This window comes from Hylobates moloch, unplaced genomic scaffold, assembly GCF_009828535.3.
Source record: "Hylobates moloch isolate HMO894 unplaced genomic scaffold, HMol_V3 SCAFFOLD_1, whole genome shotgun sequence".
Lineage (NCBI taxonomy): Eukaryota > Metazoa > Chordata > Mammalia > Primates > Hylobatidae > Hylobates > Hylobates moloch.
The window spans coordinates 209,875,513-209,902,233 of record NW_026652276.1 but is presented as its reverse complement, the minus strand read 5'-3'; the positions used below and the strand labels follow the sequence as shown (position 1 = coordinate 209,902,233).

General features: G+C 40.9%; 1 protein-coding gene and 1 pseudogene across 3 annotated transcripts in view; one reads left to right on the top strand and one right to left on the bottom strand.

Annotated features, from left to right (window-relative positions):
- TNPO3 (transportin 3) overlaps positions 1-26,721 on the top strand; it is a 104,094-nt gene that overhangs the window by 4,371 nt on the left and 73,002 nt on the right. The window contains exon 2 of one of the 3 annotated variants that reach the window (XM_032761683.2): positions 10,604-10,764. The exons of 1 other annotated variant lie outside the window; for it this stretch is intronic. Coding sequence is in view for 1 of the 2 variants with exons in the window: in XM_058426582.1 (XP_058282565.1) it covers positions 23,301-23,384 (84 nt within the window). In the remaining variant the exon portion in view is untranslated. Of the gene's footprint in view, positions 1-10,603; positions 10,765-23,158; positions 23,385-26,721 lie in introns of those variants that run through there. One more of the 3 variants, XM_058426582.1, reaches the window with a different exon arrangement.
- On the bottom strand, positions 21,435-23,065 carry LOC116814340 (ornithine decarboxylase-like; annotated as a pseudogene).

The following is a 26,721-nucleotide window of genomic DNA, read 5'->3' as shown; positions in this document are numbered from 1 at the left end:
ACTAAGTATGTAGATTTTAATTTAATCTCTTGTTTTCAGCATGATACTCCTGTCTTTAGCTGAGTCTGTTGTCTAAGAGTCCAGAGACCACCTACTTCAATCTTTCCACAGTAAACCTTGAGTCTTCTGTTATGGTGGGAGAGTAGTAGCCTGGTTGCTCAGAGTCAGAGAGGAAATTTAGGAGTCTACTGCTTCTTACACAGATTTTGACCCTTTTATTTATTTAAACTTTTTTCTTTTTTTTGTTTTAAGGCTGCATTATTGGCATTCCCCCCACCCCACCCTTTTTTTTTTTTTTTTTTTTTTTTGAGACAGAGTCTTGCTGTCCCCCAGGCTGGAGTGCAGTGGCGCCATCTCGGCTCACTGCAAGCTCTGCCTCCCAGGTTCACGCCATTCTCCTGCCTCAGCCTCCCGAGTAGCTGAGACTACAGGTGCCCACCACCATGCCCAGCTAATTTTTTGTATTTTTAAGTAGAGACAACGTTTCACCATGTTAGCCAGGATGGTCTTGATCTCCTGACCTTGTGATCTGCCCGCCTCGGCCTCCCAATGTGAGTGACCACGCCCAGCCCACCCCACCCTTTTTAAAAAAAGAAAAAAAAGAAAAGAAAAGATGAGGTCTCACTATATTGCCCAGGTTGAACCCAAACTCTTGGTCTCAGGCAATCCTCTCTCCTCAGTCTCCTGAGTAGCTGAAATTACAGGTGTACACCACCACACCCAGCTCCACTCCTTTATTTTTTGTTCCACCTGTGCATCTGCCTTCAGATGTACCTGTGCTTCCAATTCCCCAGTCTTCCTGGGTTTTGCAACATGAATAGTTTGTCCCTTGCCTTCCCCATTCTTATCGCATCCTCCCTCCCCACCCCCAGACAAATATCAGCCTTTTCGGATCTGCTAAGACAGTTAACACTGTCCTTTAGCTTTCCAGTTTCCACAGTTCTATTGATATCTGTCACCTGTTTCCATTTTCTTTGTCTTTGTGTGTTTTTGCCTTTTTTAAAAAAGATCTTTACTCTGATTTTTATTGGATTTTTGGAAGGACCTGAGAGCAGACAGCTGTGTTCAGTCAGTTAGTTTAGTCATTTTAAACAGAAGTCCCTGCATTAGTTCTTGAGTTTTATCAAAACCTCAGTTCATTGACTGTTCCTTACTTTTTCTTTATTAGGTCTTCTTGTTTTTACTTCTCTCCTTATCAAATGTGGATTCCAAGATCTATCATTCTAGTCATTTTTATAAATATACCATCACCTTTTCCCTCTAATTTGGTCAAACTTCAGCATGGTTGTATGCAGCTGCTTCTCCTCTTGTCAGATCTAGGTGCTTTGCATCTCTCAATCTTCTGAAATCTCTGGGACGTTGATCTTTTGGTTTATCCTATGTCTTGTCTGCATCTTTAGACTCCTTTACTGAGTCTTTCCTATCAGCATCCAAATAGCTGAAATATTTCTCATAGTACACAAATATTTTGGGGTAGAGTGGATGCTGCCTTTGCCCGACTTTACTTTCTTCTCTGCTTTTACTCTTTCCCAACTCTTTCTTCAAATGCAGAAACTAACTCATCTTTTGAAAGCCCAACCTAAATTCTGCTTTCTCATTCAAGGCTTACCTGCTTCTCTTCAGCCAAAAGTGATTTCAGCCCCCAGTGAATGCCTAGAGAACTTTATTTCATTGTGTTTGCCTTTTTATAAACCTTTTTGAAAATAAGTGTTTTGCCTCCCCTACTAGACTGGGATTCTTGTCACATTTGTTTATATAGTCCAATACCCATAGTTGAAGAAACAAACCATGGTTATTAAGATAAACAATCAAGATGCTTCACACACAGGTTCTTAAAAATGTTGATTGTCGGAAGTGCATATATGCAGATACTCAGTTGGATAACTCACATTTTTCTTTATCTGCGAGTTTTATTTTTGCTGTCACTCTTCACCATATACATGGTTAAAAATAAACAGTGTTCAGCTCCTTTAATGCTCTTCAGTCTTTCCAGTGTTTTTTTTCTTTTCTTTTTTTTTTTTTTTAAAAACCTTTATGAGATGTATATGTTGCCCTCATTTTATACTTGCAAATATTCAGGTACAGAAAGGGAGAGGAACTTTTTGACTCAATAAGGCTCTCTTTATTTATTTATTTTTTGAGACAGCCTCACTCTGTTACCCAGGCCGGAGTGCAGTGGCACCATCTTGGCTCACTGCAACCTCCGCCTCCTGGGTTCAAGCGATTCTCTTGCCTCAGCCTCCCAAATAGCTGGGACTACAGGCACGTGCCACCATGCCCGGCTAATTTTTGTATTTTTAGTAGAGATGGGGTTTCGCCATGTTGGCCAGGTTTGTCTCAAACTCCTGGCCTTAAGTGATCTGGCCGCCTTGGCCTCCCAAAGTGCTGGAATTACAGGTGTGAGCCACTGCACCCGGCTTATTTAGTTTTTTGAGACAGGGTCTCACTCTGTTGCCCAGGCTGTGGAGCGCAGGGGTGTGATTACTGCTCACTGCAGCCTTGCTCAGCTGAGCCTGGGTTCAGTTGATCTTCCCACCTCAGCCTCTTGGACAGCTGGGACTACAGGCATGCACCACCACACCTGGCTAATGTTTTGTATTTTTTGTAGAGTCAGGGTCTTGCCATGTTGCCCAGGCTGGTCTCGAGCCCCTGGGCTCAAGCACTTCTCTCACCTCAGACTCCCAAAGTGCTGGGATTACAGACATGAGTCACTGTGCCTGGCCAAGGCTCTCTTTAAGTGGTCACTAAGTGGCATTTGTAACCAAAAGTAATGTGTGTGGTGGTTTTTTTCTTTCCAGTAGATTTTGTCTACTGGAACAAAAGCGTGTTTTAACTGTAGTAATAAGTATAGCGTTTTAACATCCATTTGAAATTGGTAAGGCATAGAATTTGTGTGGTTTGCTAAAAAACTACTTTCAAGAATATGTATTTGTGAAACTATTATCCTTATTCTTCCCTACCACCCCACCTAACTAATCCGAGAGTAATTTAGTATAGTTCTAATGACCTGGTGACAGTAGACGTGGTATAGAGGTATAATTCGAATATGCTTTAGCCTGTACTGTGAGTTAGCATCTTTTCTCTTTCTCTAATATTTGTATAAAACAGCCATTTTCTGAAGAATCTGTATTCATTGCTCTAAACTTTTTCCATCAAAATTCTTGGAGATGTACAGCCATGGTTATGTTTTATGTGATAGGTAGATATCACTGATAACTTCAGAGTGTTCTAAAAGACAGAGTATTTTGAGGCAGATCTTAAAGGAATCTTAGTAGCCTGTCCTGTATATTTAGTAGTTTCATTTGTCCACCCCTAGTAACCAAAATTAGTAGAAGTTGTAGAGAGCTATTGAAGGAAAGACCATCTCTTCATAGGGCCAATTACTTAAGCTACTCAGTTATAAGTTTTTAATTTAAGTTGTAAGTAGGAGATAACTTTTACAGAGACAACCTTTGGGTTAGATGTTACCTCAAAAGTTTTATAGTTCAGTCTGGAAACTGAAAAGGCATGCTTCAGCATGGGTGTATGCAGCTTTTTGATGAAAAGCATCAAAAGCATAAAGCAGATGAAGTAAAGTCATGCTTTGATAGACTAAGTTGACATGGTCATGTTTGGTTTATCACATGTCCATAGGAATTTTCTTCTTAGATATCATATCAGAAAGGTCTTGGGTTGATATGGTTTGGCTATGTCCCCACCCACATCTCACCTTGTTATAATATGCCCCCTCCCCCCACTTGTGTCAAGGTGGGGCCAGGTGGAGGTAATTGAATCACGACGGGGGTTTCCCTCATACTGTTCTTGTGGTAGTGAATAAGTCTCACAAGTTCTGATGGCTTTATAAATGGGAGTTCCCCTCCACAAGCTCTCTCTTGCCTGCCACCATGTAAGACGTCGCTTTGCTCTTCCTTCGTCTTCCGCCATGATTGTGAGGCCTCCCCAGCCATGTGAAACTGAGTCAGTTAAACCCCTTTCCTTTATAAATTACCCTTGGGTATGTCTTTATTAGCAGCGTGAGAACACATTAATACATGGGTCATGGAATATCGGCTTCAAACTTCTTTCCTAGTACTTTTCCTTTTTGGAATTTATTGATTCTTTAGCCTGGTTATAAAACCTAGGGTTTTTGGCTTTTCTCTGGTCGTTACTGATTTATCTTGAAAGTTTAGGCATTTTTTGTGTGTGCTTATGCTCACACCTTCCAGTCAAAACATGCTTTTGAAAGGAAAGCCTTCTAGAAAATAGAAAATGTTCCTATACAACTTCAGTAGATGAGTTCAGTCTAGGAATACTCTGTGCCTTGCACTGATAGAAACTGGGAATATGTAAATAATGAAAACCAAAGATCTTTCTCCCAGAGAGTGTACCAATGTAGCTGTGTCATCCAGTGTAGTAGCCACCAGTCCAGTGTGACTATTTAAACTTAAAATTAAGTAAAGTTAAAATCAGTTTCTTTTTTTTCTTTTTTCTTTTTTTTTTTTTGAGACAGAGTCTTGCTCTGTAGCCCAGGCTGGAGTGTAGTGGTGCAATCTTGGCTCACTGCAACCTCCACCTCCCAGGTTCAAGCAATTCTGCCTCAGGCTCCCGAGTAACTGGGATTACAGGTGCATGCCACCATGCCCGGCTAATTTTTTGTATTGTTAGTGGAGGTGGGTTTCACTGTGTTAGCCAGAATGGTCTCAATCTCCTGATCTTATGATCCACCCACCTCGGCCTCCCAAAGTGCCGGGATTACAGGCATGAGCCACTGTGCCCGGCCTAAAATCAGTTTCTTATTTGCACTTACCCACATTCCAAGTACTGTACAGTGCAAATATAGAACATTTCATCTCTTCGAAGTATTGGAGTCTATGTTTGTGATTTTGTGACAGTATTTCTGTTGCCATGGTAGTCTGTTATGTGATGGCATTTCTCCCTATTTTGATTAGTTTCTTGTCTTGCCAGGCCTTGGGCCAAAGTTGATAGTTTGATTTAGGATGTAAAATTGTCAGGGTACTACTATATTTTCTAATTACAATAGTTTTTCCAAAGCTTTTCAGATATTTCTTCAGCATTCTTTTACAGTGATTGCACTGATGTTTATGGAGGAAATGGAAAGTAGGTTTTATAGATTTTTTTTTGTGGTAAAACATTCAAAACGTAAATTTACCATTTTAACGTCTTTTTTCTTTTTTCTGAGACAGGGTCTTGTTCTGTTGCCCAGGCTGGAGTGCAGTGGTGCGATTATAGCTCACTGCAGCCTTAAACTCCCAGGCTCAAGCTATCTTGCCTCCTCAGCCTCCCAAGTAGTTGGGATTACAGGCATGAGCTACCGTGCCCAGTCATTTTAACCATTTTTAAGTGTACAGTTCAGTGGTATTACATACATTGACATTGTTGTGTAACCATCACCATCATCCATCTTCTAAACTTTTTCATCTTGTAAAACTAAATCTATGCCCACTAAACAAAATAGGTGCCCATTTGCTCCCCGCCCTAGTCCCTGGCAACCACCATTCTACTTTCTGTCTCTATGAATGTGACTATTGGTACCTCATGTAAGTGGAATCATACAGTATTTAGCCTTTTTGTGATGGGCTATTCTCACTTAGCATAATATCTTCAGGGTTCATCCATGTGCGTAGCATGTGTCAGAAATTCCTTCCTTTTTAAGGCTGAATAATACCCAGTTGTATGTATATACCACGTTTGGCTTATCCATTCATCCATCAATGGACACTTGCTTGCACCTTTGTGAATAATGCTGCTATGAACATGGGTGTATAAATACTTGTGGGAGTACTTGCTTTCAATTCTTTTGGATATACAGTATAGCTAGAATTGGAATTGCTGGATCATATGGTAATTCTATATTTATTTGTTTACTTATTTGGGGAACTGCCATACTGTTTCCCAGATTTTTAAGCTCTGTTAAACTTAAAAACAAATTTATTTCATAGGAAGTTGAGATTACTCAGACTACCTGTCCTGTATTTCCCTCATTTGTACCATGGTGCTGAAATATTACCAGAGAGTATTTTTACAGCTGTACAGGTGAAGCCTCTAAGATAAACCTTATTTCTCTTTACTGGAAGTTAACAGTATTGCTACAGGGGATATTTTTGTAGTGTTTGGTATGTACATACTCTTAAAAGTACTAATTTAATTTTCCTCTTCTGGTAGACTATCCAAAATGAAATTAGAAAACAAGTATTTTTCCTTTTGGTGGGTTTTCTGTTAACAGAGTTTGCATAATGGTTTTTACTTATTTTTTCTCAACCCCACAGCACAATTCTTTTTTCTATTTTGTATTCATTGCTTCCTAGTTGTATTTTCTGTCTCAGTCATAGTGTAATATTTTAACAGTTATCTTCAAAGCAAGAGAATATATTTGGAACTAGACATGAAAACATAGATGTTTTGAGCAAGACTCCATCTCAAAACAAAAAAATTAAAAAAGGCCAGGCGCGGTGGCTCACGCCTGTAATCCCAGCATTTTGGGAGGCCAAGGCAGGCAGATCACTTGAGGTCAGGGGTTCAAGAAAATATACATGCTTTTATATAAATAAGCATTCAGAGATTTAAATGCTTTAATGCGTTATTACAATACTTTAATGCGTTATTACTGTACTTTAAGTTAGACATATTACATTTATATAAGTTTGGAAAATTTGAGTCTTAAGCACTGTTAACATATGCTTTGTACGTACAATAGAATTCTCATCTGGTTTATATGAGTTATAAAACTGAGCAGGTAGGCAGAAATAGAGACCAGTGTTGAAAGAAGATAAATTTTCTGTATTTTGGCTTTCAGGAAGCCCTTGCATGGGCTAACCATTTGTTTTCAAATGAAATGGTTTCAAGCTTGGCATTTTCTGTTTTTAAAGGAAGACTGCCTAGTATAAATAAGGCTCACAGTGAAAAGATTATCGAGTATGCTTGCCTTGGTCATTCCCAACTGAAGTTGGCTTTATCGATCTAAATTTATTTGTCTTTTTCAGGGCCATTCTTGAGATTAATACCGACATTCATAGGTAATTGAGGATTATTATTTTGGAGAGGGATTCTTGTCATGAAAAAATTGGGGCAAGATATCTTAGTACCATCTTATGTGTGACCAACAACTACATAGTTCAGCCAAAATTCATTTGTCAGAGGTCATTATGATATAGGATTATTTAAAAATGCTTGTCTCAGAACTTCTGGGATTTCAGAAGAATCTGGGAAGACCACACTGTGCAGTGCTGTCATTGGCCTTATTGATTCCTTTCTTTTATTTTGATTCGATTTCAGTTTATTTTAGAGATAGGGTTTCACTCTGTCACCCAATCTGGAGTGCAGTGGCAGGATCACAGCTCACTGTAACTAGGGCTTCAGTGATCCTCCCACCTTAGTCCCCTACCCCCACCCCCAGAAGCTGAGACCAAAGGTGCGCACTATCACATCCTGCTATTTTTTTTTTTTTCCTGTGAAGACTGGGTCTTGCTATGTTGCCCAGGTTGGTGTAGCATTTCTGGTCTCAGGTGATCCTCCCACCTTGGCCTCCCAAAGTGCTGAGATGACAGGTTGTGAGTCATTGCACCTGGCCCTTCCTTTTAAGTAATTGTTTTTAGCTACTAATATCTTTCCTCCTAAGGAAAATATTTGTTTTCATTTTGATTATATATTTAGCTCTTATGGAGATGGCTGTGAAAATGTAAGTTGACTGAACTTACCTCTATAAGGGAACTTTTTTGCTTCTAGAAAATGTATTTATGTATACCCAAGTGTATTTTGTGAATCTGGGAGCTTGCTAGGAGATTTATGATTACTTTCCTTTTACAATTTTTTTTTTTTTTTTGGAGGATGGGAGTTGCTTTATCACTGCTTTGGTGAAGATATTAGCTAAGTTTGATTTCATCTTGGTTTCTGTGTTTCAGGCCATCTTGCAAAAGAAGTTATATTGAAAACTATTTTTAGGTAGTGATGGTTATCTTATGTGCCCCTCAGTTTATTTTTTTCTTAATTAGTATCCTTTCAAACCATTTTTCTTCCCACTGTCCGAGAAAATTATCAGGAAGTAATTTGTTGTAACAAATCTAGCAATTTATCTCATTTTGTAAAATTCTCATAAAGGATTAGATAAAAGAACTTAAGGTAGTTGATGACTTAAAAAATTACTTTTTCTGTTTCAGGTAAATTAGACTTGTTCTTTCTTTACCCGTCTCATGAAAATGATTTTTTCTTGATATGGGAAATTCTGACTTTTCTAGCTCTATACCACATGGTTGCAGGGCATAGATCTAAAATATTGTTTTGTTTGACTGATTTATAGTTTTCTTTTTTTTTATGTCCAGACTTCTCTTTTATTATTATTATTTTTTTGCACACAAAACAATAAACATTTTCTAAAAGTACATACAAACAAAAAGATGCATATCAAACATATTAGGAAGGTTGCACATGGGAAGACGGGGAATAGAAATGGGGGTGGGAATTAAAGAAAATAAATGAGAGAGGGACTTTGTATGGATCAATGATAATAACTCAATCCTCTATTTGACAAAGAAAAAGGAGAAGGAAAAGGAAGAAAAAGAAAGTGGGATAAAGGATCAGAAAGGGAGGAAAATAGAAAAAATTAGAGTATGACTCCAGGGTAGACCTGTTTTGTTGTCGCTTGGTTGGTTGGTTGGTTTGTCAGTTGTATTTTTCATATGTTTTGCCATGTTGGCCAGGCTGGTCTCGAACTCCTAGCCTCAAGTGATCAACCCGCCTCAGCCTCCCAGAGTACTGGGACTACAGGCGTGAGCCACCACGTCCAGCCCCCACATTGCTTCTGGCCTCTGTGGTAGACCTCCCAGACGGGGCAGCCGGGCAGAGGCGCTCCCCACATCCCAGACGGGGCGGCCAGGCAGAGACGCTCCTCACTTCCTAGACGGGGTGGCGGCCGGGCAGAGGGGCTCCTCACTTCCCAGACAGGGCGGCCGGGCAGAGGCGCTCCTCACATCCCAGACAATGGGTGGCCGGGCAGAGGCGCTCCTCACTTCCCAGACGGGGCGGCCGGGCAGAGGCGCTCCTCACTTCCCAGACGGGGCGGCCGGGCAGAGGCGCTCCTCACTTCCCAGACGGGGCCGCCGGGCAGAGGCGCTCCTCACTTCCCAGACGGGGTGGCAGCCGGGCAGAGTCACTCCTCACATCCCAGACGATGGGCGGCCGGGCAGAGGCGCTCCTCACATCCCAGACGATGGGCGGCCGGGCAGAGGCGCTCCTCACATCCCACACGATGGGCGGCCAGGCAGAGACGTTCCTCACTTCCTAGCGAGACAACATAGCGAGCTCCTGTCTCTACAAAAAAATTTAAAAACCAGCCAGGCATGGTGTACTTGCAGCCCTAGCTACTCAGAAATCACTTCCTAGACGGAGTGGCGGCTGGGCAGAGGCGCCCCTCAGCTCCCAGACGGGGCGGCCGGGCAGAGGAGCTCCTCATAACCCAGACGATGGGCGGCCAGGCAGAGACGCTCCCCACCTCCCAGACACGACGGCGGCCGGGCAGAGGCTGCAATCCCAGCACCCTGAGAGGCCAAGGCAGGCGGCTGGGAGGCGGAGGCTGCAGCGAGCAAAGACCACGCCACCGCACTGCAGCCCGGGCAACACCGAGCACCGAGTGAGCGAGCCTCCGTCTGCAGTCCCAGCACCTCTAGAGGCCGAGGCGGGCAGACCACCGGAGGTCAGGAGCTGGAGACCAGCCTGGCCGACATGGCGAAACCGCGCCTCCAGCCAAAGGAGAAAAACCAGGGAGGGGTGGTGGCGCGCGCCGGCAATCCCAGGCAGCCGGCAGGCCAGGGCAGGAGAATCACGGGAGCCAGACGCAGGGAGTCAGCAGCGAGCCGAGTGTACTGGAGCCTGGGCCACAGAGGGAAGAAAAGAAAAGAAAAGAAAGAAGGAGGGAAGGAAGGAAGTATAGTTTTCTTTTTAAGAGTCCTTTTTACTCTGTGTTCTGATGTAGTCTTCCTTCCCAGAACTTTCCCCAATATACTATAAATCTTTGCAAATCTTCATTTAATAAATAATATCGTTCACTCATTGAAATGCTTAAAAAATGCAGCAACTTGACACTTATTGAATATTGAATTGAATAAGTCTTATTGAATTATCTGTATTTCCAGAACTTTATTTTCTATTTGCCAGAGCTCTTTGGTACTCAGTGAAGTATTTTAGGTAATTCTGCTTAATTTGAGGAGTTTTTGTGTAGGATTAACTAGCAGCTGTAATCTGCTTCTAATTCTTGGCAACTAATGAGTCCTTAGGTGCCTGTCTGGGTGTGTGCTTGCATTGTTGAGGGCCTGCTCAGTGATTTTAGTTGATTCGGCAGTTTTAGAAATGTTAGTGTAGAAGTGAGTCTTGGAGCAACAGTACACCATTAAACAAAAAAGGGAGCAAGTACTTTAGGATCTGCTATGAAGTATAATGAAGGGCTTAGAGCATGTTAGTGAAAGGACTGCTGGGCCATAGCCTGCCTCATATTTATCACATAGTCATGGAAATATCTTTTGAAAAGACTGATGTAAAGGCCTGTTCTGCTACTGCTTTGTGAAATGGAAGATTGGAATTAGATGCTTAAATGGAAAATGTTCTCTTGTTGCAGCCTCTTTGAAATGTGCTGCTAGTGGGAGCTGCAGCTTCCTCCTGCTGACTCTGAGCCCCAGGCTTCAGTTGAGATGGTCCTTTCAGAAATGTGGAGCTTAGTCCAAGCCTGGATTTCAGTGGGTAGCACCTGGCATCTGTGGCTAGAAAGTCCTATGAAGTGTAAGTGCTTTATTCTCTCTTTATAAAGAATCTCTTTTCCTTCCTTGATTCTCTTCCTTCCCTTCCTTTTTTCTGCTGTTTAGCAGAGGGGAAGAACAATGAGCAATGTACTGTAGTTTGTAGGGTATCAGGATTTGGTTGAATTTTCTTTATGACTCAGTAGCCAAAACAAGATTTCATTTTGTTTTCTTTTTTGAGACAGCATCTCACTCTATCACCCAGGCTGGAGGGCAGTGGTGTGATCGTAGCTCGCTGCTGCCTCCAGCTACTGGGCTCAACCAGTCCTCCTGCCTCAGCCTCCTGAGTAGCTAGGGCTACAAGTACACCATGCCTGGCTGGTTTTTAAATTTTTTTGTAGAGACAGGAGCTCGCTATGTTGTCTCCAGGCTGGTTTCGAACACCTGGCCTTAAGCAAGCCTCCTGCCTAGGCCTCTGAAAGCTCTGGGATTACAGGTGTGAGCCACCATGCCTGGCTGGATGTCAACAATTCTTAAACTTTCCTGGAATTCAAAATAAAGTGATAATTATGACCCTTAACATTTAGTATGGGCAATGTCATCATGGGTGATTTTTCACTGACGATGTACTTAGTAGTAGCCTTGATACCCAAGTTTGCCAAGTGATTCTTTAGGGGTCACTCTCGTATTTAGTTATTATTCTGAAAAAACTAATACAGTATTTGAAAGGAGAAGTACATTTGACCAGTGGGTAAGACAGTATCAAAGTAAATAACGGTGCTTGAATTTAGAAGATAGTGCCTTCCTTTTGCTTCTACTTGATACATTTGCTTAAGAGTAAGTCAATGATTTTTCTAAGACTAATTTCCCATAGCATTGTCCTGAGAAATTCATATAGCTGCCATCCATAGTTTAGTTAAAAAAAAACTCAAACTAGATAATAACATAATGAGCATTAAAAGGTGCAATTTTCAACTTGCAGAAAAATAATTTTTTTAACGAGAGATAATTTTCTTACATAAAGTGCACCATCTTAAGTGTATAACTCAATTTTTTCTTATATGTATATTTTAAGTAATCACAAATAACATCAAGGCATAGTATATTCTATTAACTCTAGCATATATCTGAATGCCTCTTCCCAGTAAATCATTCCCCTCCCATAACCACTATTCTGACTTACATCACCACAGATTTGTTTTGCTTGTTTTTTAAAAAATCGCTTTAGTGAAATATAGTTCACACAACTACATTTCACTTATTTAAAGTATACCGTTTAATGGTTTTTAATATAGAGATTTCTTTATCCATCAAGTTTTGGACTTTTTTTTTTTTTTTTTTTTTTTGAGATGGAGTCTCACCCTGTTGGCTAGGCTAGAGTGCAGTGGCACGACCTCGGCTCACTGCAACATCTGCCTCCCGAGTTCAAGTGATTCTCCTGCCTCAGCCTCCTGAGTAGCTGGGATTACAAGTGTGCACCACCACGCCCGGCTAATTTTTGTATTTTTAGTAGAGACGGGGTTTCACCGTGTTGGCCAGGCTGGTCTTGAACTCCTGACCTCAAGTGGTCCACCTGCCTCGGCCTCCCAAAGTGTTGGGATTCCAGGCGTGAGCCACCATGCCCAGCTGGACATTTTCATTATATCAAAAAGACCTGTACCCCTTGGCCTGCAACCTCCCACCTCATTCCTAGGCAACTACTAATCTACTTTCTGTCTCTAGAGTTTTGCCTATTCTGGATATTTCATATAAATGGAATCATATAGTTCATGATCCTTTGTGACTGTCTTCTTTCAGTTAGTATGATGTTTTCAAGGTTCATCCATGTTATAGTATATATTATTACTTCACTCCTTTTTATGGCTGAGCAGTATTCCATTCAACATATATACCACATCTTATACATTCATTGGTCAGTGGACACTGGGACTGTTTCCACTTTTTGGCTATTGTTTGTGAATAGTGCTATAATGCATTCATGTACAAGTGCTGTTGAAATTTTTGGATTATATGATAACTCTTTTTTTTTTTTAGACAGAATCTTCCTCTGTCACCCAGGATGGAGTGCAGGGGTGTGATTTCTGCTCACTGCAACCTCTGCCTCTCCAGCTCAAGCAATCCTCCCGCCTTAGCCTCCTGAGTAGCTGGGACTACAGGTGCACACCACCATGCCCAGCTAATTTTTGTATTTTTTCTAGAGATGGGGTTTCACCATGTTGCCCAGGCTGGTTTCAAACTCTTGGGCTCAAGTGATCCTCCTGCCTTGGCCTCCCAAAGTGCTGGGTTTATAGGCATGAGCCACTGTGCCTGGGTGATAACACTCTATTTTTAACCTTTCGAGGAATGGCATCCTGTTTTCAAAATGGCTGTACCATTTTACACTCCTACCAGCAGTGTATAAGGGTTCCTGTTTTTCTACATATTCACTAATACTTGTCGTTGTCTGTCTTTTTGATTATAGCCATCCTGGTGGGTATGAAGTGATATCTCATTGTGGTTTTGATTTGCATTTCCTGATCGCTAATCATGTTGAGCATCTTTTCATATGCTTTTTGACCATTCATGTATCTTTGGAGAAATGTCTATTCAAGTTCTTTGTCCATTTTTTAAAAAACTTTTAGGTTCAGGGATACACATGCAGGTCTGTTGTATAGGTAAACCTGTGTCATAGGGGTTTGTTGTACAGATTATTTTGTCACCCAGGTGTTAAGCCCAGGACCCATTAATTATTTTTTCCGATCCTCTCCCTCCTCTCAACCTCTTACCTCCAGTTAGTCCCAGTGTCTGTTGTTCTTCTTTGTGTTCATGTGTTCTCATCATTTAACTCACACTTATAAATGAGAACATGCAGTATTTGGTTTTCTGATCCCGTGTTAGTTTGCTAAGGATAATGGCCTCCAGCTCCATCCATGTTCCTGCAGAGGACATGATTTCATTCTTTTTTATGGCTGCATAGTATTCCATGGTGCATATCTACCAATTTTCTTTATCCAGTCCACTGTTGTTGGGCATTTAAGTTGATTCCATGTCGTTGCTATTGTGAATAGTGCTGCACTGAACATTTGCATGCATGTGTCTTTATGATAGAACAATTTATATTCCTTTGGGTATACACCCAGTAATGGGATTGCTGGGTCGAATGGTAATTCTGTTTTTAGCTCTTCAAGGAATCGCCACATTGCTTTCCACAATGGTTGAACTAGTTTACACTCCCACCAACAGTGTGTAAGCATTTCTGTTTCTCTGCAACCTCACCAGCATCTGTTATTTTTTGCTTTGTCCATTTTTAAATTGGGTTCTTGGTGTTGAATGCTTTCATTTTAGAAATATGGTTTCATTGGCTTTAGAATTCTTTCCTTTTTTTCTTCCCATTTTTTAGATCTATCTCTCCATGTCTTCTGGCATCCTCATTCTTGACAAGAAGTCTGCTCTAGCTTTTTACTTTTGTTCCTCTGTATTTAATGTGTCCTTTCTCTCTGCTTCCCTTCAGTATTTCTCTTTATCTCTGGTTTTCAGGAGTTTGAGTATGATATATTTAGAATTGTTCGCTTATTTGGGGGAGTAACATTCTCTGTTGCCCTGGTCTACCCTAGTCTTTAGCATTTCCGTTGTCTGCCATTCTCACTGGTAGGGCAGCCTCAGTGATCCTAGTTTTTCTTGTGGCATTCATTCTTTGCCTTGCATCTGGCAGGTATTGTGCAAAATAGTTTTTTTTTCCTTCTCTCAGTGGTAGGGGACCTCTCATGGTGTTGGTGGTATTATTATAGGCTCAAGACTGTTTTATGCCTATCCCCTAGGGGTAGAGGTTTTTTTTTTTACTCTTAGTGCAACTGTGGTGAGTCTTAACCTGTACTTTGAGGGGTGACATGCTTTGCTGCCCCTTCCCATAGCCTAAGGCTTTTGTTCAGGGAAGGGTTCAGTCAGATTTTTGTGCTTTTTCGCAACAGAGGCTCTTCCCCTCCTCTAGGACTGCACCACCAAAGGAGGTGGTCTTCTGCCCTACCCCCAGTCTTTCTCTTGAGTATCTGGTCTGCAGAGGTGATCTGCTGGGTGACTGTGAGTTCCCCTTGTGTCTGCGAGTCCCAGGGGTTCTATATGCTCATGCTAGCCCACATGCAGTCTTTCTCAATTTGTTAGAAGTGTTAGCTGAATTTTTATGAGCTGGTTGCCAGGTGCCCTGAATTTCTTCCTCTGTCCTGTCGTAGATGAGCCAGTGCTTGCCTTCATTTTCCTTGTTAGAGGTCTGTCCTTAGATTTCAGTCGACTTGGTTGCCCTAAGACCTCAGCTTTCTGATGCATTTAAGCAAGGTTATTTTGTAGTTTATTTGCTTTTGTGTATTGTTAACTTACAGAAAGCAGTATTGTTTCTGTCATTATATATCTTAGGTGGATGTGGAACTCTTCTGAGGCATTTTTATTCTTCATATATTTTAAATCCCACAAGATATTATTGCTTTATATAATCAGTGTTAATTGGATTTACCCATATACTTAACTGCTTTTCCATTGTTCTTCATTCATTCCTGATTTCCCTTTTCTCTTTTCCTGCTAGGATTTCAATTATATGTGTCTTAGCCTTTTTCACTGTGTCCCACATGTCGCTTGCATTCTTCTCATTGTTTACCTTCTACCCTGTTTTTGACTTTGTGCTTCAGTCTTTTTGTTTTTTATCGACCTGTTATCAGGTATAGTAATCTATAATTCTTCAGTTGTCTGATTTGCTGTTTGGCCCTTTCTAATGGTTCTTAATTTCAGTTACCGTATATTTTTACTTCTAGAATTTCCTTTTAATTCTTTTTTATATATTCCATTTATTAATGGAAATTCTCCAGTTTTGTCTTCTAAGTCTTTGCATATATTAATCAGCTATTCATTTTTTTCCAACTCTTTATTTCTTTTAACCTTTTAGAAATACACCTTATAATGCCCTACTCCTTAAACTTTTCCACTTGTATCTTGTAAGAACAAGGACATTTTTCTAAAATAAACTAAAACTGTTGTCACTCTCAAGAAATTTGACATTGATATGATGGTATTGTCAGTCTGTATTCAAATTTTCCTAATTGCTCTAGTTATAGATTTCAAGCTTTCTAAAATTTTATTTTCTCTAATCTAGGATCCTTCAAGGGTAATGCTTTTCTTTTGGTTGTTATGTCTCTGGTTACCTGGGTATTTTTTTTCTTTCATGATGATGATATTAAAAAACAAATCCAAGACAGGTACGGTGGTGCACACCTGTAGCCCCAGCTACACAGGAGGCTGAGGTGGGAGGGTTGCTTGAGCCCAGGAGGCCAGACTGGGCAACCATGTCAAGACCCTGTCCCTTTAAAACATATACACATGGCTGGGTGCGGTGGCTAACGCCGGTAATCCCAGCACTTTGGGAGGCCGAGACGGGTGGATCATGAGGTCAGGAGTTCAAGACCAGCCTGGCCAATATGGTGAAACCCCCATCTCTATTAAAAATACAAAAATTAGCTGGGTGTGGTGGCAGGCGCCTGGAGTCCCAGCTACTCAGGAGGCTGAGGCAGGAGAATCGCTTGAATCCGGGAGGCGGTGGTTGCAGTGAGCCGAGATCATACCACTGCATTCCAGCCTGGGTGACAGAGCGAGATTCCATCTCAAAAAGAAAAAAAAGAAAAGAAAAGAAAAGAAAAAACACACATACCCCACACAAATCCAGGGTGGGCCATTTTGTCTTAGTTTTTAGTATGCCTCACTATTTAGATTTGTCTGGTTCTTTTCTCATGATTGCATTTAGGTCAAACATTTTTTGGAAGAATACTGCATAGACGATAATTTGTCATTTTTACTGAATCACATCAGGAGTCAATCTATTCGTGATGTTTTATTACTTTGGTTAAGACATCAGTTATTTTAGTCTTTGATAATTCATTATCTAGATAATGGTTACTTTGTATTGTCTGTTTCTTTCTAGTTGTTGTCACTTGGTTTTGCTATTTTTCCCCCAAGACGTGGTCTCGCTCTGTCACCTAGGCTGGAGTGCAGTGGTGTGATCAAGGCTCACTGCGGCCTTGACTTCCTGGGCTCAAATAAGTGGACCTCCCACCACAGCCTCCGAAGTAGCTGGTATTACAAGCATGTACCACCACATCTGGCTAATTTCTTTTTTTCTTTCTTTTTTGTGTAGAGACGAGGTCTTACTTTGTTGCCCAGGTTGGTCTTGAGCTCCTGGCTTCATGCTAGGATTATAGGTGTGAGCCAATGTTTGCTTTTGTTTCATAGATGCTTGATATGTTGTTTAAGAAAAGTTGAAGAGATAAATGATGTTTCCTTCCTGAGATTATTTTCTTTTGCTTCTGGCAGGTCTTTTTTTTTTTTTTTTTTTTGGAGATGAAGTTTCGCTCTGTTGCCCAGGCTGGAGTGCAGTGGTGCGATCTCTGCTCACTGCAAGCTCCGCCTCCCGGGTTCATGCCATTCTCCTGCCTCAGCCTCCTGAGTAGCTGGGACTACAGGCGCCCACCACCATGCCCAGCTAATTTTTTTTTTGTATTTTTAGTAGAGACGGGGTTTCACCGTGTTAGCCAAGATAGTCTCAATCTCCTGACCTCGTGATCCGCCCGCCTCAGCCTCCCAAAGTGCTGGGATTACAGGCGTGAGCCACCGAGCCCGGCCTGGCAGGTCTTTATGACAGGGACAGATCTCTTTGAAATTCAAAAAGGAATTGAGCAGATTCTAAGCTGTGTTTCAACCTTTTTTTGTTTTGTTTTGTTTTCCAAGACAGGGTCTTGCTCTGTCATCCAGGCTGGAATGCAGTGGCGTGATCATGGCTCACCGCAACCTCTGCATCCTGGGCTCAAGCAATACTCCCACCTCAGTGTTCCTGCCCACACCCCCCAGTAGCTGGGACTACAGACGTGCCATCATGCCCAGATAATTTCACCTTGTTGCCCAGACTGGTCCTGAACTCCTAGGGCTCAAGCAGTCTTCCTGCCTCAGTCTCCCAAAGTGTTGAGATTACAGGCATGAGCCCCTGTGCCTGGCCTACTTTCTGTATTTATGAGTCTTGCTACTTTAGATACCTTATATAAATTAGAATCATTCAGTATTTATCTTTTAGTGATAAGTGTATTTTCACTTAGTATAATGTCCTTGAGGTTCATCCATGTTGTAATGTGTGTCAGAATTTCCTTCCTTTTGAAGGCTTAGTAACATTCCACTGCATATATACACATTTTGTTTATCCATTTATCCATAGATGGGCATTTAGGTTGCTTCTATCTCTTGTTTATTGTGAATAATGCTGCAGTTGGCTGCAGTTGAACATGGGTGTGCAAATATCTGTTTGAGATCTTTTTTTTTTTTTTCTTTGAGTTTAGCTCTGTTGCCCAGGCTGGAGTGCAGTGGCATGATCTTGGTTCACTGCAACCTCTGCCTCCCAAGTTCAAGTGATTCTCATGCCTCAGCCTCCCAAGTAGCTGGGATTACAGTTGTGCACCACCATATCCAGCTAATTTTTGTATTTTTGATAGAGATGGGAATTTTGCCATGTTGGCCAGGCTGGTCTCGAACTCCGGGCCTCAAGTGATCACCCGCCTCCTAAAGTGCTGGGATTACAGGTGTGAGCCACTGTGCCCGGCCCTGCTTGAGATTTTATATTCAGTTCTTTTAGATATATAGCCAGAACTGGGATTTTTTGGAACATATGATAGTTCTATTTTTAATTTTTTGAGAAGCCTCCATCCTCTTTTCCATAGTAGCTACACCATTTACATTCCCACCAGTGATGCAAAGGGTTCCAATTTCTCCACATCCTTATTAACACATATTATTTTCTGAGGTTTTTTTTGCTTCGTTTTTTTGGATAGTGGTCATTCTATTGGGTGTGAGGTAATATTTTGTTGTGGCTTTGATTTGCCTTTCCCTATGGTTGGTGATGTTGAGCATCTTTTCATATGCCTGTTAACCATTTGTATATCTTCTTTGGAGAAATATTTATTCCAGAAATGTCATCCAAGAAATCATTGTCAATTGCAATGATTATGAAGCTTTTCCCCTAGGCTTTCTTCTAAGAGTTTTATAGTTTCAGGTCTTACGTTTAGGTCTTTAGTCCTTTTTGAGTTAACTTTTATATGTGATCTAAGGACTAACTTTGTTCTTTTTCATGTGAATATTCAGTTTTCCTATTACCATTGTGTAGTCTTGGCACCCTTGACAAAGATCATTTGAATCCTTTACAGGAGGGTTTCTTTCTGGGTCTATTCCATTATATTGGTCTGTGTGTCTGTCTTTATGCTAGTACCACACTGTTTTGACTACTATGGCTTTGTAATAAGTGTTGAAATTAGAAGTATGAGACCTCCAATATTATTCTTTTTTAAGATTGTTTTGGCTATTTGGGGCCTCTTGAGATTCCATATGAAGGAAACAATTCCATTTTCATAAGAAAATGTCATGGAGATTTTGGTGAAGTTTACATTGAATCTGTAGATTACGTTGGGTAATACTGAAATCTTAACAATATCAGGTCTTCCAGTCCATGAACATGAGATGTCTTTCATTTATTGGTGTCATCTTTAATTTCTTTCAGCAATGTTTTGTAACTTTCAGTATACAAGTCTTTTGTCTCCTTGGTTAAGCTTATTCCTGAGTATTTTATTCTTTTTTATTCTATTGTAAATGGAATTGTTTCTTTTCAGATTTTTCATTGTTAGTATGTAGAAGCAACTAATTTTAATCTGTAAATTTTGTGACCTGCAACTTTGCCAAATTCATTTATTAAGTCTAACAGTCTTCTTATGGAATCTTTTGGGTTTTCTACATGTAAGATCATGTAGAATGATCTTACATTATATGTGACCAGAGATTATTTTACGTCTTCCTTTCAATTTAGGTGCCCTTTGTTTTTCTTACCTAATTGCTCTGGCTAGAACTTCGAACACTATGTTGAATAGAAGTGGCAACAGTAGACATCCTAGTCTTTTTCCTGATCTTAGAGTTTTGAAGAGCTTTTTGTCTTCACTGTTGTGTGATGTTAGCTGTTGGTTTTTGCATATATGGCCTTTATTATGTTGAAGTTGTTTCCTTCCTGGTTTGTTGAGTGTCTTTATCATGAAAGGGTGCCAGAGTCTGTTAGATGCTTTTTTTTGCATAGATTGAGGTGACCATGTCTTTTCCTTCTTCATTCTGTTAATGTGGTAGATTACATTTATTTTCATATGTTGAGCCACCCTTGTATTCCAGATATAAATCCCACTTGATGATGATGTATAATCCCTTCAATATGCTGTTGAAAAGCCAGGCATGATGGCTCATGCCTGTAATCTGACCTATTTGGGAGGCTGAGGCAGGAGGATTGCTTAAGGCCAGGAGCTCAAAACCCATCTGGGCAACATAGCAACACCCCATCTCTAAATTTAAAATTTTGAAAATAAAAATTTAAAAAGTGAGAAAAAATATGCTATTGAATTCCATTTGTTAGTATTTTATTGAAGGTTTTTGCATTACTATTCATAAGGGATGTTATTAGTCTGTAATTTTCTTTTCTTGTTTCTTCATCTAGCTTTGGTATCAGAATAATGCTGGTCTCATAGAATGAGTAGGAAGTGTTCTTTCCTCTTCAGTTTTTGGAAAGAGTTTGAAAAGGATTAATGTTATTTCTTTACATGTTTTGTAGAATTCACCAGTAAAGCCATTTGGTCCTGGGCTTTTCTTCTTTGGGAAATTTTTCATTACTGATTTAATCTCTTTACAAGTTATAAGTCTATTCAGATTTTCTATTTCTTCATGATTTAGTCTTGGTAGGTTATTTTTCTAGGAATTTGTTTATTTCATGTAAGTTATTCAATATGTTCACTTGCAGTTGTTCATAATACTTTTTATAACCCTTTTTATTTCTGTAAAATTGGTAGTAATATCCTGACTTTTATTTCTGATTAGTTATTTAAATCCTCTTATTTCTTTCTTTCTTTCTTTTTTTTTGACATAGAACCTCACTCTGTCGCTGAGGCTGGAGTGCTGTGGCATGATCTCGGCTCACTGCAACCTCTGCCTCCCAGGTTCAAGCGATTCTCATGCCTTAGCCTCCCAAGTAGCTGGGACTACAGGCAGCTGCCATCAGGCCTGGCTAGTTTTTTTTTTTTTTTTTTGTATTTTATTTTTAGTAGAGACAGGGTTTCACCATGTTGGCCAGGCTGGTCTTGAACTCCTGACTTCAAGTGATCTGCCCGCCTTGGCCTCCCAAAGTGCTGAGATTAACAGGCATGAGCCACTGCGCCCAGCTCTCTCTTATTTCTTAATCTAGCTTAAGCTTTGTCAATTTTGTTGTTGTTGTTGTTAATTTTGAAATACTTTACTTTAAAAACAGGTCACAACACTAAGCTTTTGGCCCATTCTGCCGTTGTACAAGGTACAGATGCTTGCTGAGCAGCCAAGGGGCACTCTTGAGTAGCATATCTGAAAAGTGAATAAAAATCCATATTAAACAAATATTTAAATAGTTTCCATAGGAACATATATAATGTGTGACCTATATCCTAGTCTTCCATATTGCCACATCCATATGAACCCAACTCTTAAGAAAAGTGAATAAAAATCCATATAAAACAAATATTTAAATAGTTTCCATAGTAACACAAATAATGTGTGACCCATATCCTAGTCTTCCATATTGCCACGTCCATGCGAACCCAACTCTTAACGAAATCCGTTAATTCAAGCTGGACTCATGGTTAACAACTACAAGAGTGATATCTACATATTAATACTAGCGGAAGCACAAGTTGCTGATTGATGTTGCATTCTATTTTCCCAAGCACAAGACACAGGCAGGGTGCTAATGTCCTGTTCCTCTACTTGGGGTGGAAGATCGTGGTTCTAGATACACTGCATGAGTTTCGATGCTGGTCCTGACATCACATGTAGATTGTTGGCCTCTGGAATCCATTAAAAGTAGAAGTAGCAGCAATAGTGTCAGCGCCCATGTTTTTAAAGAGCATCCAATTACCTACATATATTTTGGGCAGATCACAGTGCTCAACAATCTGATCAAGGCCATTACATGTTCTTCCCATATACTAGATGAATAATACTTCTCACTGATGTAGGTCTCTTTTGCAGCAGGGGCTTTACACGTGCATGATAATAAAGGATTGATTAAATGATCCATATACTTCATCATTCATGTAATACATAAAGGTCTGTTCACTTGACTCATCTTCCTCTTCAGAGCCTGTCTGTTCTTTTTTTTTTTTTCTTTCTTTCTTTTTGAGATGGAGTCTCGCTCTGTCACCCAGGCTGGAGTGCAGTGGTGTGATCTCGGCTCACTGCAAGCTCTGCCTCCTGGGTTCACGCCATTCTCCTGCCTCAGCCTCCCGAGTAGCTGGGACTATAGGCGCCCGCCACCATGCCTGGCTAATTTTTTGTATTTTTTTTTTAGTAGAGATGGGGTTTCACTGTGTTAGCCAGGATGGTCTTGATCTCCTGACCTCATGAACTGCCTGCCTCGGCCTCCCAAAGTCCTGGGATTACAGGCATGAGCCACCGCGACGGCCCTGTCTGTTCTTTTAATATGTTTTTTTTGGCAGTGAAAGCTGATGCCACTTGAAATATCTGCCTGGCTCAGCTGTGACTCTCACTCTAGAGTCTGGTGGAAAGTACTTGTCCGATGCTGGGTTGATTACACTGGTAATACTTCAAATTTAAGCCTCACATCCTCAGATCCAGGAAAGCAACTGCCAGTATTAAGCAGTTACATTCTGAAACCAAACTCAACTCCTGTGTCAAAGACACAGTGGACATTGGAGGCTGCCTGCATGAAGGTCTCAGGATTGGTACAGCTACTTCCTACATGGAAGCTGACACCAGTGACATCAATATTTGGCTCTTTTGCCCATTCCAAAAGAAGCCTGCTGGCTTTGAGCATGGCACCAGATTTAACACTGACGTGACGGGCTGCTTTGGAATTATCATTTGCAATCTTAAAAACCAACTCTGCTTTGAGTGTGTTCTGGCAACTGACATCAACTTGACCTCATTACCGAAAATCATCATCTGGACTCCATTATTGGCAGTGCACTTAATTTGAGACATTTGTTTACAAGAATTTGCATAGATAAACCTCTCTGGGGGCATCCCCAGAATCTGCACCAATTGTATTTCAGCCTTGCTAGCACAGTCAAATCCTGTCCCGATGGCAGCAAGAGTCTTCATGATGGCTCTGCTGTCATTATATTTGACTGCATAAAAGGGGGTGACATGAGGAAGAGCTTTTAACCATCTTAGATGTGTCTTTAGAATGTCTCTAAGGTCCATGACATAGAAGGCATCCTAATCATCATCAGAAGAAAATTCATTAATTTTTTGGTCCAGAATGTCCTTGGCAGTAAAACCTTCATCAAGGAAGCAAGTGGCAGTGAAACTGTTCATTATTAAACTTTTCATGGTTTCTTGATGTTCCTCTGAAACACAACAAAATGGAAAACTAAGAGATGGAATTGGAAGAAATATTTCCAGCTTCTCACAAAGACAGTTCTCCAGGAATTCCAAATCCTGCCTCTTGTGCCCTCAGAGCAGCAGTGGAAACATACTCAGAGCACCTGGGTACCACGGAGAGTGAAGATGCTGCTGTCTGAGCCAGAGCTACAGGACCTCTGCTGTGCCTGTCAGTGCCTTGCTTCTGCCCGCCAGAGATGCTGGCCCAAGGTAGTGCTGGAGCTGTTGGCAGAGGGGCGGCCAGTGACTGTGGCTGCTGGGACTGACCTTGTTGATCTTTTTGTAGCATTCTCTTGATTTTCCTATCCTCTATTTTGTTAATCTTTGCCCTAAATCTTTATTATTTCCTTCTTTTTGCTAGCTTTGGATTTAGTTTGTTCTTTTTCTGGCTTCTTAAGGTGTAAAATTAGGTTGTTGATTTGAGACCTTTTTTCTTTTTTAATGTAAGCATATATACAGTTACACATTTTATTCCTCTTAGCACAGTTTTTGCTGCATCCCGTAAGTTTTGATATGTTGTGTTCTTATACTAGTTCAGTTTAGTTCAGTTTTATACTAGATTTTATACTAGTTCAGTTTAATATGCAACATTGGGGTTTTTGTTCTGTTTTATTTTCTAAACATAAACACAGAAACACAATACAAATGTATAACTTAGTGAGTTACTATATGTGGATGTCCTTTTAGCCACCACCCAAGTCAAGAAACATCTTCATTTGTTTGAAGATGTTTTCTGATTTCCCTTCCTTCACCCACTGGTTTTTTAAGAGTATGTTGTTTAATTTCCACATATTTGGGAAATTTCTAGTTTCCCTTTTGCTGTTGACTCCGAGTTTTATTTAATTGTGATGAGAAAAGATGTTTTGTATGATTTCAGTCTTTGAAGATTTATGAAGACTTACTTTGTGGTCTAACGTATCAGTCTTTTTAAGGAGTGGTATATTTCTTGTTTCCTTCACTGGGTCCCAATTCAAGAGTTTGGAGTATTTACCAGGGCTTCTCTTCGATATTTCTGAATTCCAGTTTTTATTTTCCCAGTCTTGAGAGGCTGTCCAGAGCTCTTCAGCTTCTTAGCCTCTTGTCTTCCATTTTCAAATTGGCAAATGCCATGAGGGGAAAAGTGGAGCCAAAGAGTGAACTGAACTCACTGCTCTTCCATTCCCTTCTTTCTGGGATCTGTGGCCTCATATTTTAGCTTTGGTGTCTTTAAAAAGGTTCTTTATAGGGAGTATTTAGTGGTTTTTTTTTGTTTTTTTTTTTTGAGACAGTCTTGCTCTATCACCCAGGCTGGAGTGCAGTAGCGTGTTGTTGGCTCACTGCAGCATCCACCTCCTGGGTTCAAGCGATTCTCTTGCCTCAGCCTCCCGAGTAGCTGAGATTACAGGTGCGTGCCACCACACCTGGCTAATTTTTGTATTTTTAGTAGAAATGGGGTTTCGCCATATTAGTCAGGTTAGTCTTGAACTCCTGATCTCAAGTGATCTGCCCGCCTCGGCCTCCCAAAGTGCTGGGATTATAGGCGTGAGCCGCTGTGCCTGGTCTTAGTGAATCTTTTCTGGTAGTTTATGAATTGGTGTAATACCAGATGGTCTATTATAAACAAAGTTGAAACACCCAATAAATGTTATGAGAGAGATAGCATTATTGTTTAGGGAGCATATGGACATGAAACTAACTCCTGTGTGTTGTTAAAAAAGCTTTGCTACCTTTTCTAAACAAATTTTACAGAAAAAAATCTTACAGGCCGGGTGTGATTGTTCGTGCCTGTAATCCTAGCACTTGGGAGGCTGAGGCAGGCAAGCCCAGGAGTTTGAGACCAACCTAGGCGTTATAGCAAGACCTGTCTCTACAAAAAATAAAAAAAATTAGCTGGGTGTCGTGATGTATGCCTGTAGTCCCAGCTATGCAGGAGGCTGAGGTAGGCAGATCACTTGAGCCCAAGAATTTGAGGCCACAGTGAGCTGTGATGGTCCCACTGCCCTCTAGCCTGAGTGACAGAGGCCCTGTCAAAAAAAATTTTACAAGATCTGTATCACTTTTTTAAAAATTGTATATAAAGTACAAGTTATTTTTAATAAACAGGTAATTATAAAAGACACTTTAAAAATATTCAAACCAGCTGGGTGCAGTGGCTCATGCCTGTAATCCCAGCACTTTGGGAGACCAAGGTAGGCAGATCACCTGAAGTCAGGAGTTTGAGACCAGCCTGGCCAACATGGTGAAACCCCGTCTCTACTAAAAATACAAAAATTAGCTGGGTGTGGTGGCACATGCCTGTAATCCCAGCTACTTGGGAGGCTGAGGCAGGAGAATCTTTTGAACCTGAGAGGTGGAGGTTGCAGTGAGCCGAGATTGTGCCATTGTACTCCAGCTTGGCCAACAAGAGCAAAACTCCCTCTCAAAAAAAAAAAACAAACAAACAAAATTCAAACATCATCAAAGGTACTTGAAAAATAAATCTCCTGTGCATCCCTACCCTCCAAGTTAACCAGTTTTGCATCTCTACCTCTAAGATTACTGGTTTGCCCAGGGGCAAGTAATTGTTTTGTTTTTTTGCTTCTGCCCTTCATTTTTGAGGTCTCTACTTTTAAGGAGATAGAAATGTTTAAAGTCAGAAGTACAGATAATTGAGAATGATACGGTTGGTGTTTTCTGCCATTTAGTTTCTGCACAATTTTTTTTTTTTTGAGACGGAGTCTCACTCTGCTGCCCAGGCTGGAGTGCAATGGTATGATCTCGGCTCGCTGCAACCTCCGCCTCTCGAGTTCAAGCAATTCTCCTGCCTCAGCCTCCTGGGTAGCTGGGACTACAGGCACACACCACCAAGCCCAGTTAATTTTTGCATTTTTAGCAGAGATGGGGTTTTACCATGTTAGCCAGGCTGGTCTAGAACTCCTGACCTCAGGTGATCCACCAATCTTGGTCTCCCAAAGTGCTGGGATTATAGGTGTGAGCCACTCCGCCCAGCCTACATTGGGATTTTTATTGTTGTTCTGTTTTATTTTCTAAATGTAAACACAGAAACACAATGCAGATGTGTAGCTTAGTGAATTACTATATGCAGATGTCTTTTTAACCACCACCCAAGTCAAGAAATAGAACTTTGAGCACAGTGGCTCACACCTGTAATCCCGGCACTTTGGGAGACCAAGGCAAGAGGATTGCTTGAACCCAGAAGTTTGAGACCAGCCTGGATAACATAGTGAGACCCTGTCCCATTTTTATAAAAAAAGAAAAGAAATAGAACTTTACTGGCCATTCCGCTCCAGAAGCTTTTCTTGTACCATTTGACATAACTACTTCCCTCCCTCTAAAGGTAACCACTGTCCTTTTATAGTAATCCTTTGTGTTTCTTTATGGTTTTATACTTAGTGGCTTAGTGGGCAATCCCACACTTCATAGTTGAGTCCAGCTGGTTTTTTTTGTTTGTTTGTTTGTTTGTTTGTTCTTTGTTTTTTTGTGTGTGCGTGACAGTGTTTCACTCTTGTTGCCTAGGCTGGAGTGTGGTGGTGCGATCTCGGCTCACTGCAACCTCTGCCTCTCAGGT